This window comes from Somniosus microcephalus, chromosome 16 (genome assembly GCF_052327205.1).
Source record: "Somniosus microcephalus isolate GS21.2 chromosome 16, FLI_Smic_1.0, whole genome shotgun sequence".
In the NCBI taxonomy this organism is placed as follows: Eukaryota; Metazoa; Chordata; class Chondrichthyes; order Squaliformes; family Somniosidae; genus Somniosus; species Somniosus microcephalus.
In genome coordinates, this window is record NC_141002.1 from 51059945 (window position 1) to 51073344 (window position 13400).

Here is a 13400-nt window from a genome sequence, read left to right on the forward strand (position 1 = left end):
AAAGGGGACTCCTCCTGCAGTATAAGTGGCAGCCATTTTGTGCCAATCCCTCTGTGTGAGAGACGGATATTTGGAGAGAGACAAAGGCAGAGAGCTTTCTGCTTTGACTCAGCGCTTGCACAGGTACTTGTGGCTTCAGGCCAGAGCTTTGCACTTGGATTTCACTTTCAGTGCCATAGCCTTGAGTCGCCACATATAATGGGGGCTGCAATGGGTGGAAACGTTGGCTTTCTGCATTGCATTCAAAGGGATCAGAGACGCCGTGAGAGAGTGCCAGTCATGGCCAGACGGAGATTGGCCAACAGGCGTCGGCACAGGAGGCCTTACCCACCCAGGGTATACTGCCAGCAGTTCTCATATCTGAACATGTCTGAGGAGCAGTGTGTTCGGAGGATGCGATTCAGAAGGGAGGTGGTCACTGAGATCTGCCACCTGCTTCGCAGAGATCTGCAGCCACAGCTGAGGAGCAGGACGTCTCTGTCAGTGGCAGTGAAGGTGACGGTGGCTCTCAACTTCGATGCCACTGGCTCCTTCCAATCCGCTACTGGGGACATTGCCAACATCTCCCAGTTCGCGGTACATTGCTGCATCCTCCAGGTGAACAATGCCCTTTTCAGAAGGAGACGTCAGTACATCTCCTTCCCCATGACCCTGGACAAGCAGCAAGAGCGTGCAATCGGCTTTGGAAGAATAGCGGGCTTCCCCATGGTTGAGGGCGTAGAACTGATGAACCAGCAATGGTCAGGCCTTGCTTCAGGGCTGCAGTGTGCAGGGCATGGCAGCCAAACAAGTCGACCCTTCCCCTTTAAGAGCTGACCGGCGCCAGCGTGTCTGCCTTCATTGAGCAACTCGCCGCACCTGCGCTGCGCCCGTCCTCGGTGTTAGCGCCCCGGATCGCCGGCTTAGCGCCTAATGATAGTCGTGCATCACCTGCTTTAGCGCAGCAGCAACCTCTTGGGGCGATGCCACTGAATATCGGCGAAGGTGGCGCGAAGTTGCGCCGGGCGCAAACTTTAGCGGCCGCCCGGCTGTAGCGCCCCAAACGTGGCTATACTGAATTTCTAGGCCATAGTGTTTTCACTGCCTGAACATCCTTACATAAATCCTTTCTTTTGATTGTTGTAGTCATGTATTTTCTCAATATTGCTACTCCTCCTTCTTTCCCAATTTCCCTGTGTTTTCTAAATATCTTATCATCTGGAATATTGATCTCCCAATCATGCCCAGCCTGTACCAGGTCTCTGTAATGGCTACTACATCATACCCTTTAAGCTAAGCTTGTGTTTCTAACTTGTTTGTTTTACTCTTTATGCTACGTGCATCGGAGGATTCCTGAAATGTGTCTGCATCGGGGCAGAGGAAGGCATGGGTCTGACAGAATTGGGGGCATCTCACAACTGGCTTTATAATTGTTTTTTGATTGATTCCATAGAAAATACTGTTTTCCTTGGTTAAATGAATATCAGATATGTAAGCAGGTATATTTCTGCATTTTTGATAAGTGAGATGAGGAGGAGGGATGAAGAAGGAGAGGGTAAGAAGAAAAGTGAGAATGGTGAGGGATCAGGGTGAGGGAAGGAGAACGTGCACGTCAAGGTGAAAGGTAGGGATATGAGGGAAGGGAAGGGGATGGAACAGGGAAAAGGTGAGGGGAGATGAAGAAGAGATGAGAAGAGTGATATGGGGAGGGAAAGATTGGGAATGGAGAGGGGTAAAGTGAAAAACAGGGAAGGGGAACAAAAAATGTTAGGCCACCCACCGGAAAGAAAAGATAAAGGGTGAAGCAGTATAAGAAGAGAAAGGGAGAGTAACACAAGGATAGCAGAAACAAGGAAGAGAGAAATTATATCCTCCGAGTTATCATGTGCAGCACTACGGGAAGTTCAGGTACACTACCTCATAGAGATTTCTCTGTGTGTTTATACCTGGAGTGACTTACAGGCGGGAATCTATTTAAGGGTTTTAGAAGGTTTATATGTAGTATCATGGATACCTGGGTGCCTCTGCCCCATCTCAGCTTTATCTGCTGCTGAAACCCTCATCCATGCCTTTGTTACCTCTAGTCTTGACTATTCCAATGCTCTCCTGGTCAGCCTCCATAAGCTTAAGCTCATCCAAAACTCTGCTGCCCATATCCTAACTTGCACCAAGTCCTGTTCACCCATCACCCCTGTGCTCACTGATCTATATTGGCTCCCGGTCCCGCAATGCCTCAATTTTAAATATTTTATCCTCATGTTCAAATCCCTCTATGGGATCATCCCTCCCCATCTCTGTAACCTTCTCCAGCCCTACAACTTTACAAGAACTGTATTCCTTCAACTCTGGCCTCTTGTGCATCCTCCATTTCCTTCCTTCAAAATATTTTTGGTCATATTACACTCCTGTGATGTACATTGGGACATTACAGACAGGTTGTTGTTGAATTACAGACTGGATTTTCTACTGCTGGCTGTATAAAGATGAGCTTTGGGACAGGGCCACAAGGAAAGTTGCTGCACTTTGCCCCCATGGAATATGTGGACCAGTATTTTTCGGAAGGGAACATGTAGCTTAAGTAAAGATAGTTACAGTCTGCAAGAGGTTTGTTGAGAGTTGCCACATGTCAGATAATGATATTTGTGCGTGACTTCCTTTTCATTTTTCTTTTCAGGTCCAAGTACTTCCGCGGTAAGAAGGTTCTGGAAGAATATGAGATCCGTTTAGAGCAGGTCTGTGCACACAACAATGCTTATCAATCAATGTAATTAAACATTTTGCATTTAGCCCACATCTCAAAAGTGTCCTTGGTGCAAAAAAGATGTAAATGGCTCAAAACTCAACATATTGATAAAAATATCAAACCTATCACAAATTACAATCTGTTCAGTGAACCACTCCAGGTTGGCGCCGGTAATCCGATGTGATGGATAATTGCACCTGACCCAGGAAACGGCAAAGAAAAAAATCCAGCCCATGGTGTCATAATTCCATTTTCCTATGATTCATAACCGTGACTAAATGATCAAATTTGTCATTGCTAAACTAAAATTTACCAAATCATTTTAAAACTGACTGCCCGTGAAGCTGATCACTGGGCTCAAGGTAGGTTATGGAAAAGGTAACCATTTACAAGATTTTTTCCTCCACAGTATGCATGAGTTGCGATGATAAATACTACATTTTGGATTTTTTAAAGGAGAGATGTATTCACCTGAAGCTCAAATGTAATAAAGGGTGATAGCGATACACTTACTGCTGTCTCTCGGCCTGCCTTTGTTTCCATGCGTTGTGCTTCAAACCTGCTGGTCAGAGGCTGTTTAGGGTGAGGCATTTTGTGTGGTATTCATTCTTTACTGATAATGGTGATCTACTTCATCATGAATAATGGGCTGTATTCCTAATTCTATTGCTGAAGCTGAGATTCTGAATAATATATCTGCTCCTGGGATATCTCTAACCAGCAGTTTACAAGCATTAAAGGAGGGCTTTGAGACTGCCTTCTTAGATGAGCTTCTGTGATCATCAAGGTGAAAGGTTCCCTATCATCCCTGTCCTTGGTAATTTGCACTTACTCCTCATCCTCCCCACCCCCCCTCCACATTCCCAATATTTTGAGTTCAAAATCCATGTCCTTATTCACAAATTTCTACACAGCCTCACCTCTCTCTGCCTGTGTAGCCTCCTTTGGGCCTACATGTTAGCAGGTACTTGCCACTCTTCCAACTCTGGTCTCCCTTGCATCCCCTCATCTGCTCCACCTGCAGTGACAGAGCTAATCAACTCTCGTGGTTCACACTGTGAAACATTCTCTCTAAACCCCTCTGCCTTGTTACCTCTCTCTGCCTTCAAAACTCTCCTCAAAACATACCTTTCTGACCATAACTTTGGCCACCTCATCTAATTCTATCTATTACTGCTTAGTGTTGATTTTCACCTCTGTGAAGCCATTTGGGAAGTTTTTGTTATATTTAAAGGCACGATTAAAAAAGAAAAGAAAGACTTGCATTTATATAGCACCTTTCACGACCACCGGACGTCTCAAAGAGCTTTACAACCAATGAAGTACTTTTGAAGTGGAGTCACTGTTGTAATGTAAGAAATGCGGCAGCCAATTTGCGCACAGTAAGGTCCCACAAACTGCAATGTGATAATGACCAGATAATTTGTTCTGGTGATGTTGGCTGAGGAATAAATATTGGCCAGGACACCGGGGATAACTCCCCTGCTCTTCTTTGAAAAATAGTGCCACGGGATCTATTACATCCACCTGAGAGAGCAGATGGGGCATCGGTTTAATGTCTCATCCAAAAGACGGCATCTCCGACAGTGCAGCACACCCTCAGTACTGCACAGGAGTGTCAACCTAGCTTTATGTGCTAAAGTCCCTGGAGTGTGACTTGAACCCACAACCTTCTGACTCAGAGACAAAGGTGCTACCAACTGAGCCACAGCTGATGCTATTGGGTGGAAAAGGGGCACAATTGGGTGTTGAGGCCTACCACCACCTTGATACTGTGACCTGAGTTACCCTCCCTCTGCCCCCGCAGTGACAGCCACTGGCCACTTCTTTCCCACCTGCCACTTGCAAATGCTTACAGGAGTGGGGCCATCTCCATCCAGTCCACCCCTGTTCTCAGCACTCCCTGGGACTGCCAGGTAAACTTCAGCCCTAGACCAGAGACTCCATCCCAAATCTTAGGGATAGAGTTATTTGCATGGCTGGGCGGGTGATTTGCACCTGCAAGGGAACATCAGAGGTGACTATGCCAAACTACGGTTAGAATATCTGAGTGGTTCCATGCCGCTCCGACAGCAGAGAAGAGGCCCTGAAGAACTGTATCCTCTGCAGTTTTTCTGTTCGCAGTGGAGATTCAGGATCTCTTCCAGGATCGATTATCTTTCCCCAGTAATAGTTTGTAGGCCCTTTTGTAGGCCTCAGCTGGCGTGAGTTACACTGAGGCGTGAGTTACACTGAGGGTGTAAAGAGGGGAATTCCAAAGGTGGTCCCACTGACCCAACCCCTCTGTGGTGGGAAGTGGACTGGTTGAAGATCTTTTCTTGACCCCTCCCTGCAGAAAATGGCTGGATGGAAAACACGGTGCGGAATCCTAGCAGAATTGGGTTCTGTACCATTTTTCAGTGCCTGATCCGGAGATCCGCCAGGATCATAGGATTACATTAGGATATACAGCACAGAAACAGGCCATTCGGCCCAAAAAGTCCATGCCAGCGTTTATGCTCCACTCGAGCCTCCTCCCATCTTTCCTCATCCAAATCTATCAGCATTACTCTCTATTCCCTTCTCCTTCATATGCTTATCTAACCTCTCCTTAAATGCATCTATACTATTTGCTTCAACCACTCCCTGTGGTAGCGAGTTCCACATTCTCACCACTCTCTGTGTAAAGAAGTTTCTTCTGAATTCCCTATTTGATTTTTTGGTGACTATCTTATATTGATGGCCTCTAGTTATGCTCTTCCCCACAAGTGGAAGCAGTCTCTCTGTGTTTACTCTATTAAAACCTTTCATAATTTTAAAGGCCTCTATTAGGTCACCTTCAAGAGAAAAGAGACCCAGCCTGTCCATCCTTTCCTGATAGGTATACCCTCGCATTTCTGGTATCATCCTTGTAAATCTTCTCTGCCCCCTCTCCAGTGCCTGCACCCTATCCTTTGTCCTATTTGAAATACTGAGGCTTAAATGCTGAACAGAACATATAAATGTTGTAGTTAACCAGCGTTTTCTGCTCAGTGGACTCGCTGTCACTGACCACAGAGAGTAGCATATATTCACGCTGCACAATTTTAAGTAAATATTTTTGTGAAGTTCCTTCTCTTGGCTCAGTTAAATTGGGTAGCTGGATGTACTAAATGGGTCATGGCACAAAGCTATTTTTATCTGTGGTTAATAGAATCCTGATCCAGGCTGAGTATTTCTTGACAAAGCACTTACTGTCTTTTTTTCAGGCTTCAGCTGTGCATGTATCTGTGGGAAACAAATTCTTACTTATCAAGAAATCTTTAACAAGACCCAATTTCCTTGCTTCTTACACAAAGAAAATACTGCAGATGCTGGAAATCTGAAATAAAAACAGAAAATGCTGGAAATACTCAGCAGGTCAGGCAGCATCTGTGAAGAGAGAAACAGAGTTAATGTTTCAGGTCGATGACCTTTCATCAGAATCTTTCCTTGCTTCTTAGTTTATCTTGTTACAGCATAGCTCTTTCCACATTAATTGTTTGCCTCAAAACGTTTCAATATATCAAGAGCCATCAGACAGAGTAGATCCCCATTTCATCATGTGGGAGTAGTGAAGTGAAAGGAAAATGTGATCACCTACTGCACCCTAACCCCCTCCAAGCACAGATAGAAGTTCAGTGATAGGTTGTTGTCTTTAGATAATGTTAGTAGACAATTATTTTAAGTTTAGGCCTTCCGTAGTCTTGATGCTAGCTGAACTGCAAGGTTATAGTCTTGACACGAATAGCTTCCAGTAACTGAACTGGAACTCAATGTGTTTATAAGAAGTATACTTAAGAGATTCCGTAAGCTTGTAGACTCAGATTATAACTGGAAACACCAGGTTTTGTTGATCTTTGTTCAATGCATTCTACCTCAGTGTCCAGGAGTTCCGAAGTGTGTATTGCCTGCCCGGTGCCAGGGTTAAGGATATCTTCTCACTGCTGGAGAAGAACTTGGAGTGGGACGGGGAGGATCCAGTTGTCATGATCCACGTAGGAACAATGACATAGGAAGAACAAGGAATGAGGTTCTGCTGAAAGAGTTTGAGGAGCTAGGGTCAAAATTAAAATGCAGAACCTCACAGGTATTAATCTCTGGATTGTTAACTGAGCCACGCACAAATTGGCACGAAGGCAAACAGATTAGAAGGTTAAATGCGTGGCTGAAAGTGGTGTGGGAGGCAGGGGTTTCGATTCATGGGGCACTGGCACCAGTACTGGGGAAAGAGGAAGCTGTTCCGTTGGGACGGGCTGTACTTAAACCAGGCTGGGACCAGTGTCCTGATAAATCGAATAACTAGGGTGGTAGATAAGGCTTTAAACTATTGAAGACAGGGTGGGGTGGGGTTGGTGTTGTGAGGGTTAGGAAAGGGTAAATTCAAAAGCAATAAGAGAAATGTCAAGGCTATAGAGCAGAGTAGCAATTTGGGTAAAAGTAAGCAGAGTGGGTCAGGAAGGGACAGAGAGCTTAACAAAGGTAATAGGACATTAGTGACTAAGGTGACATCAGGGAAAAATAGAATAAAGTTAAACCTAAAAGCACTATACCTGAATACCAAAGCATTCCCAACAAAATAGATGAATTGTTAGTGCAGCTAGAAATAAATAGGATTGATCTAATAGCCATTAAGGAGATGTGATTGCAGAGTGACCAAGGTTGGGAACTAAATATTCCAGGATACTTGACTTTTAGAAGAGATAGGCAAAATGGAAAAGCGGGGGGTGGGGTGGGGTGGGTAGCCCTGACAATAAACAATGGGATAAAGACAATAGAGAGAAAGGATCTTAGCTCAGAAAATCAAGATGTAGAATCACTTTGGGTGGAGCTAAGAAACAACAAGGGCCAGAAAACACTAGTGGGAGTAGTTTATAGGCCACCTAACAGTAGTAGTAGTGTTGGGCACAGTATAAATCAGGAAATTAGAGGTGCATGTAACAAGGGTAATACAGTAATCATGGGGACTTTAATCTTCACATAGACTGGGCAAACCAAATTTGCAGTAATAGTGCAGAGGACGAGTTCATGGAATGCATTCAAGATAGTTTTCTACATCAGTATGTGGAGGAACTATCTAGGGAACAGGTTACTTTAGATCTAGTATTGTGCAACGAGAAAGGGTTAATTAATAACCTCATAGCAAAGGATCCTCTGGGGAAGAGTGATTATAATATGATAGAATTTTATATTGAGTTTGAGAGTGATTTAGTTAAGTCTGAAATTAGGGTCTTAAATTTGAACAAAGCAAACTACGTAGGTATGAGGGGTGATTTGGATAAGGTAGATTGGGAAACTAGAATAAAAGATAAGACAGCAGATTAGCAATGGCAAACATTTAAAGAAATAATTCATAATTCGCAATGAATATACATTCCCGTAAGGAATAGAATCGCCACAGGAGAAGTGGTCCAACCATAGCTAACAAGAGAAGTTAAGGATAGTATTAGATTAAAGGAAGTGGCTTATAATGTTGCCAAAAAGAGTAGTAAGCCTGAGGATTGGGAGGATTTTAGAATTCAGCAAAGGATGATCAAGAAATTGATAAAGAGAGAGAAAATAGAATATGAGAGTAAACTAGCAAGAGACATAACAACAGGTTGTAAAATCTTCTATAGATATGTAAAAAGAAAGAGATTAGCAAAAGTAAACGTGGGTCCCTTACAGGCAGAGACAGGAGAAATTATAATGGGGCATAAGGAAATGGCAGCGACATTAAACAAATACTTTTTATCTGTCTTCACGGAAGAAGGCACAAAAAACATTCTGGAAATAGTAGGGAACCAAGGGTCTAGTGAGAATGAGGATCTTAAAGAAATTAATATTAGTAAAGAAATAGTACTAGAGAAATTAATGGGACTAATAGCTGACAAATCCCTTGGACCTGATGTCCTACATCCTAGGATTTTACATGAAGTGGCTGCGGACAGTTTTGTTGCTGGCTGCCTGCCAGCACCTGCCCCGTTGCCGTCCCTGGCCCCCGTGAAGCACACCCGCGGGGTGCTGGCTGCTCTCTGTGAGCCTGGCACTTCTCTTGAGTGCCGGGCTCGTTTACCAGCACTCCCGATCCCTGGTGGCCCAGCTGGGTGCCGGGATGCGCTACGCCAAGCCCCTCCTCTTTAATAAGGGGAGGAAAGCATGGCGCTGCGGCACGTAGCACTGTGATATTGGCTCGCAGCGCCCCAAGAGGGATGCGGGGCGCTTCCAGTAGCGCCCCTCCTCCCTCTCAGGGCGCTACCTGGTAAAATCGACCGCGGGGGCGCTAACTTTTTCGGGGCACTAAAATTAGCACCCCGGCGAAGGTAGCGCCCCCTTTTTAACCCCAAGATGTCTTACTGCAATTATATAGGGCTTTGGTGAGACCACACCTGGAGTACTGTGGTCAGTTTTGGCCTCCTTACCTAAGGAAGGATATACTTGCCTTAGAGGGAGTGCAACAAATATTTACTAGACTGATTCCTGGGATGGTGGGATTGTCCTATGAGGAGAGATTGAGTAGACTAGGCCTATATTCCCTAGAGTTTAGAAGAATGTAAGGTGATCTGATTGAAATGTATAAAATTATTAAGGGGCTTGACAGAGTAGATGGTAGGAGGATGTTTCCCCTGGCTGGGGAGTCTAGAAACAGGGGTCACAGCCTCAGAATAAGGGGTCAGCCATTTAGGACTGAGATAAGGAGAAACTTCTTCACTCAAAGGGTTTTGAATCTTTGGAATTCTCTATGCTATAGGGCTGTGGATGTTCAGTCGCTGAGTATATTCAAGACAGAAATCAACATCAACTTGTATTCATATAGCACCTTTAACATAGTAACACATCCCAAGGCACTTCACAGGAGCATTATAAAACAAAATTTGACACCTAGCCACATAACGAGCTATTAGGGCAGATGACCAAAAGCTTAGTCAAAGAGCTAGGTTTTAAGGGGCATCTTAAAGGAGGAAAGAGAGGTAGAGAGGCAGAGTGGTTTAGGGAGGGAATTCCAGAGCTTAGGGCCTTGGCAGCTGAAGGCATGGCCACCAGTGGTTGAGCGATTAAAAATTGGGAATGATCAAGAGGTCAGAATTAGAGGAGCGCAGATTTCTCGGAGGGTTGTGGGGCTGGTGGAGATTACAGAGACTCAGAGACTAGGGTCCTAAATTTAAATAAAGGAAACTACGATGGTCTGAGGTGCGAGTTGGGTAGGATTGATTGGGGAATGTCACTCAAAGGGTTGACGGTGGATAGGCAATGGCAAACATTCAAAGACCGCATGGATGAACTACAGAATTTGTTCATCCCAGTTTGGCATAAAAATAAAACAAAAAAGGTGACTCAACCGTGGCTAACAAGGGAAATTAGGGATAGCATAAGATCCAAGGAGAGGACATATAAATTGGCCAGAAAAAGCAATAATCCTGAGGATTGGGAGCAGTTTAGGATTCAACAAAGGAGGACAAAGGGAATAATTAAGAAGGGGAAAATAGAATATGAGAGTAAGCTTGCAGGGAACATAAAAACTGACTGTAAAAGCTTTTTTAGATATGTGAAGAGAAAAAGATTGGTGAAGTCAAGCATAGGTCCCTTGCAGTCAGAATCAGGGGAATTTATAATGGGGAACAAAGAAATGGCAGACCAATTAAATACATACTTTGGTTCTGTCTTCACAAAGGAGGACATAAATAACCTCCCAGAGATGCCGGGGAACATAGGGTCTGATGAAAGGGTGGAACTGAAAGAAATCAGTATTTGTAGGGAAATGGTGTTAGGGAAATTGATGGGACTGAAGGCCGATAAATCCCCAGGGCCTGATAATCTACATCCTAGGGTACTTAAGGAAGTGGCCCTAGAAATAGTAGATGCATTGCTGATCATCTTCCAACATTCGATGGAATCTGGAACAGTACCCATGGATTGGAGGGTAGCTAATGTAACCCCACTATTCAAAAAAGGTGGTAGAGAAAACGGGGAATTACAGACCGGTAAGCCTGACATCGGTAGTGGGGAAAATGCTAGAGTCCATTATAAAAGATGTAATAGCAGAGCACTTGGAAAACAGTGACAGGATCGGACAAAGTCAACATGGATTCACAAAAGGTAAATCGTGCTTGATTAATCTACTGGAATTTTTTGAGGATGTAACTGATAAAATAGATAAGGGAGAACCAGTGGATGTGGTGTATCTGGACTTTCAGAAGGCCTTCGATAAAGTCCCGCATAAGAGATTAGTGTGTAAAGTTAAGGCACATGGGATTGGGGGCAAGGTATTGACTTGGATAGAGAACTGGTTGGCAGACAGAAAGCAAAGAGTTGGAATAAACGGGTCTTTTTCCGAATGGTAGGCAGTGACTAGTGGGGTACCGCAGGGATTGGTCCTTGGACCCCAGCTATTCACAATATATATAAATGATCTGGACAAGGGAACTAGATGTAATATCTCCAAATTTGCAGACGACACAAAGCTGGGTGGGCGTGTGTGCTGTGAAGACGATGTCAAGAAACTCCAGTATGATTTGGACATGTTGGGTGATTGGGCAGAAACATGGCAGATACAATATAATGTGGATAAATGTGAGGTTATCCACTTTGGTGGCAAAAACAGGAAGGCAGATTATTACCTAAATGGCAATAGATTGGGAGAAGGGGAAGTGCAACGAGACCTGGGTGTCCTTGTGCACCAGTCGCTGAAGGTAAGCATGCAGGTGCAGCAGGCGGTTAAGAAGGCAAATGGTATGTTGGCCTTCGTAGCGAGAGGGTTTGAGTACAGGAACAAGGATGTCTTCCTGCAGTTGTACAGGGCCTTGGTAAGACCACATCTTGAGTATTGTGTGCAGTTTTGGTCGCCTTACCTGAGGAAAGATGTTCTTGCCATGGAAGGAGTTCAGCGAAGATTCACCAGGCTGATACCTGGGATGGCAGGAATGATGTATGAGGAGAGATTGGGTCGATTGGACTTGTACTCGCTGGAGTTTAGAAGAATGAGAGGTGATCTCATTGAAACTTATAAAATTCTGACAGGACTGGACAGACTAGATGCAGGAAGGATGTTCCTGATGGTCGGGGAGTCCAGAACCAGGGGACACAGTCTAAGGATTAAGGGTAGGCCATTTAGGACAGAAATTAGGAGGAATTTCTTCACCCAGAGAGTGGTGAACCTGTGGAACTCTCTACCACAGAAGGCGTTGGATATATTTCTTAAGGCTAAAGGGATCAAGGGGTATGGGGAGAAAGCAGGGACTGGGTACTGAATTTGGATGATCAGCCATGATCGCATTGAATGGCGGAGCAGGCTCGATGGGCCGAATGGCCTACTCCTGCTCCTATCTTCTATGTTTCTATGTGAGGCCATGGAGGGATTTGAAAACAAGGATGAGAATTTTAAAATCGAGGCTTAACCTGGAGCCAATGTAGGTCAGCGAGCACTGGGGTGATGGGTGAATGGGACTTGTTCTGGTGGCTTTCCAGGAGGCTTACAGTGTTTGTGGGTCAATAAATCAATGGGTGAAGTCCATTGCAACATTTGAAGATAATTTCTGATAAGATCTCTTTTATCCTTATGATGATAGCCTCACCAGAACATCACCCCATAGCAAATCTGGACTCAACTGCTTAAGATTTTAAGGAATTATAATTAATTTATTCAAAATTCCATAATCAATTATTCATCAAATAATTATTTTGTGTCGAGTAAGCAAGACCCACTAAAAGCTGGCACAGTGACTACACATTTAAACACTTTCAAGAGTAACAATTGGGGAAAGATTAGTGTTCCAGAGAACGCAGATGTATTCAATTTATGAACAATTAAAAAATGAACAAACATCATCGGGTGACAGGTAATATTTTTGTAGTAAGTACGGCAACTGTTCCATACATGGCCTACAAGTTCGCTCCTTTCTTCCCCATTCCCCTTCACTGCAAGCAGGAGACAGACGCGACCTTAGGCCTCCTGCTGAGCTTAGCGCTGGAAAGAGCGCATTTCACCAGAAAATCATCGCTTCGCTGATGCTAATTAGCAGGCAGCACCAAAATACTGCCTGCGCACTCTCGGCAGTGGCTGTTACCCTTGGCCACCGCAGGTTTCCAGCGTTCTCGAATTTCTAGGCCATATGTATCAGTTTGTGAATTAAATATTAACCATGGCATAGGCAATTCCTCATTGCCGAATTAAGCTTTTGTAAAAGGTTGAAGTTTGAGCAAGATTTTATCGTAAATAGGTTAAGAGAACCCTTGTAGAAATGACAGACACTAATGAGAGTTTTCTGCAATTATGACTGTTTGCCACAATTCCAAGAGGTTCTTTCTTTCGCAGTTTAAGTGGTTTCCCAAGCTCAGCTGGTATGGTTTCCAGAAAATCACATGATCTTTTGTTCTTTTCTGAGTGCCTTTTGATTAAATAGGTTTGGTGCGTTGGAGGACCTCCAGTGCTGTGAGCCATTTTCTCAGGATGCTTGTCATCGGTTTGAGCTGTGCTGTTTCTGTGTGCTTTTGTTATTAGGGACCACTTTTGGTCTTGCCGTTCAAGGATAGAGCAGAAGTGGTTGGGGAAAAGGGAGAGAGACTCAAGTGGTCCTCTTGTTCTGCTGTGTGCTTCCATTAAAACAATCAGGAGGCATACTTTCACCCAGACGCCTGGCGCGACATGCTAAGCCCACATCCTTCAATCCTTTGGTTTTTAGAGACTGTTGGTAACTAAAATGCT

General features: G+C 44.3%; 1 protein-coding gene across 2 annotated transcripts in view; it reads left to right on the forward strand.

The window, feature by feature from the left end:
• The window catches only part of syn3 (synapsin III), a 479656-nt gene that overhangs the window by 224166 nt on the left and 242090 nt on the right, over positions 1-13400 (forward strand). For both annotated transcript variants that reach the window (XM_086009013.1, XM_086009015.1), the window contains one exon: positions 2654-2711. In XM_086009013.1, the coding sequence (XP_085865139.1) occupies positions 2654-2711 (58 nt within the window). The remainder of the gene's footprint in view (positions 1-2653; positions 2712-13400) is intronic.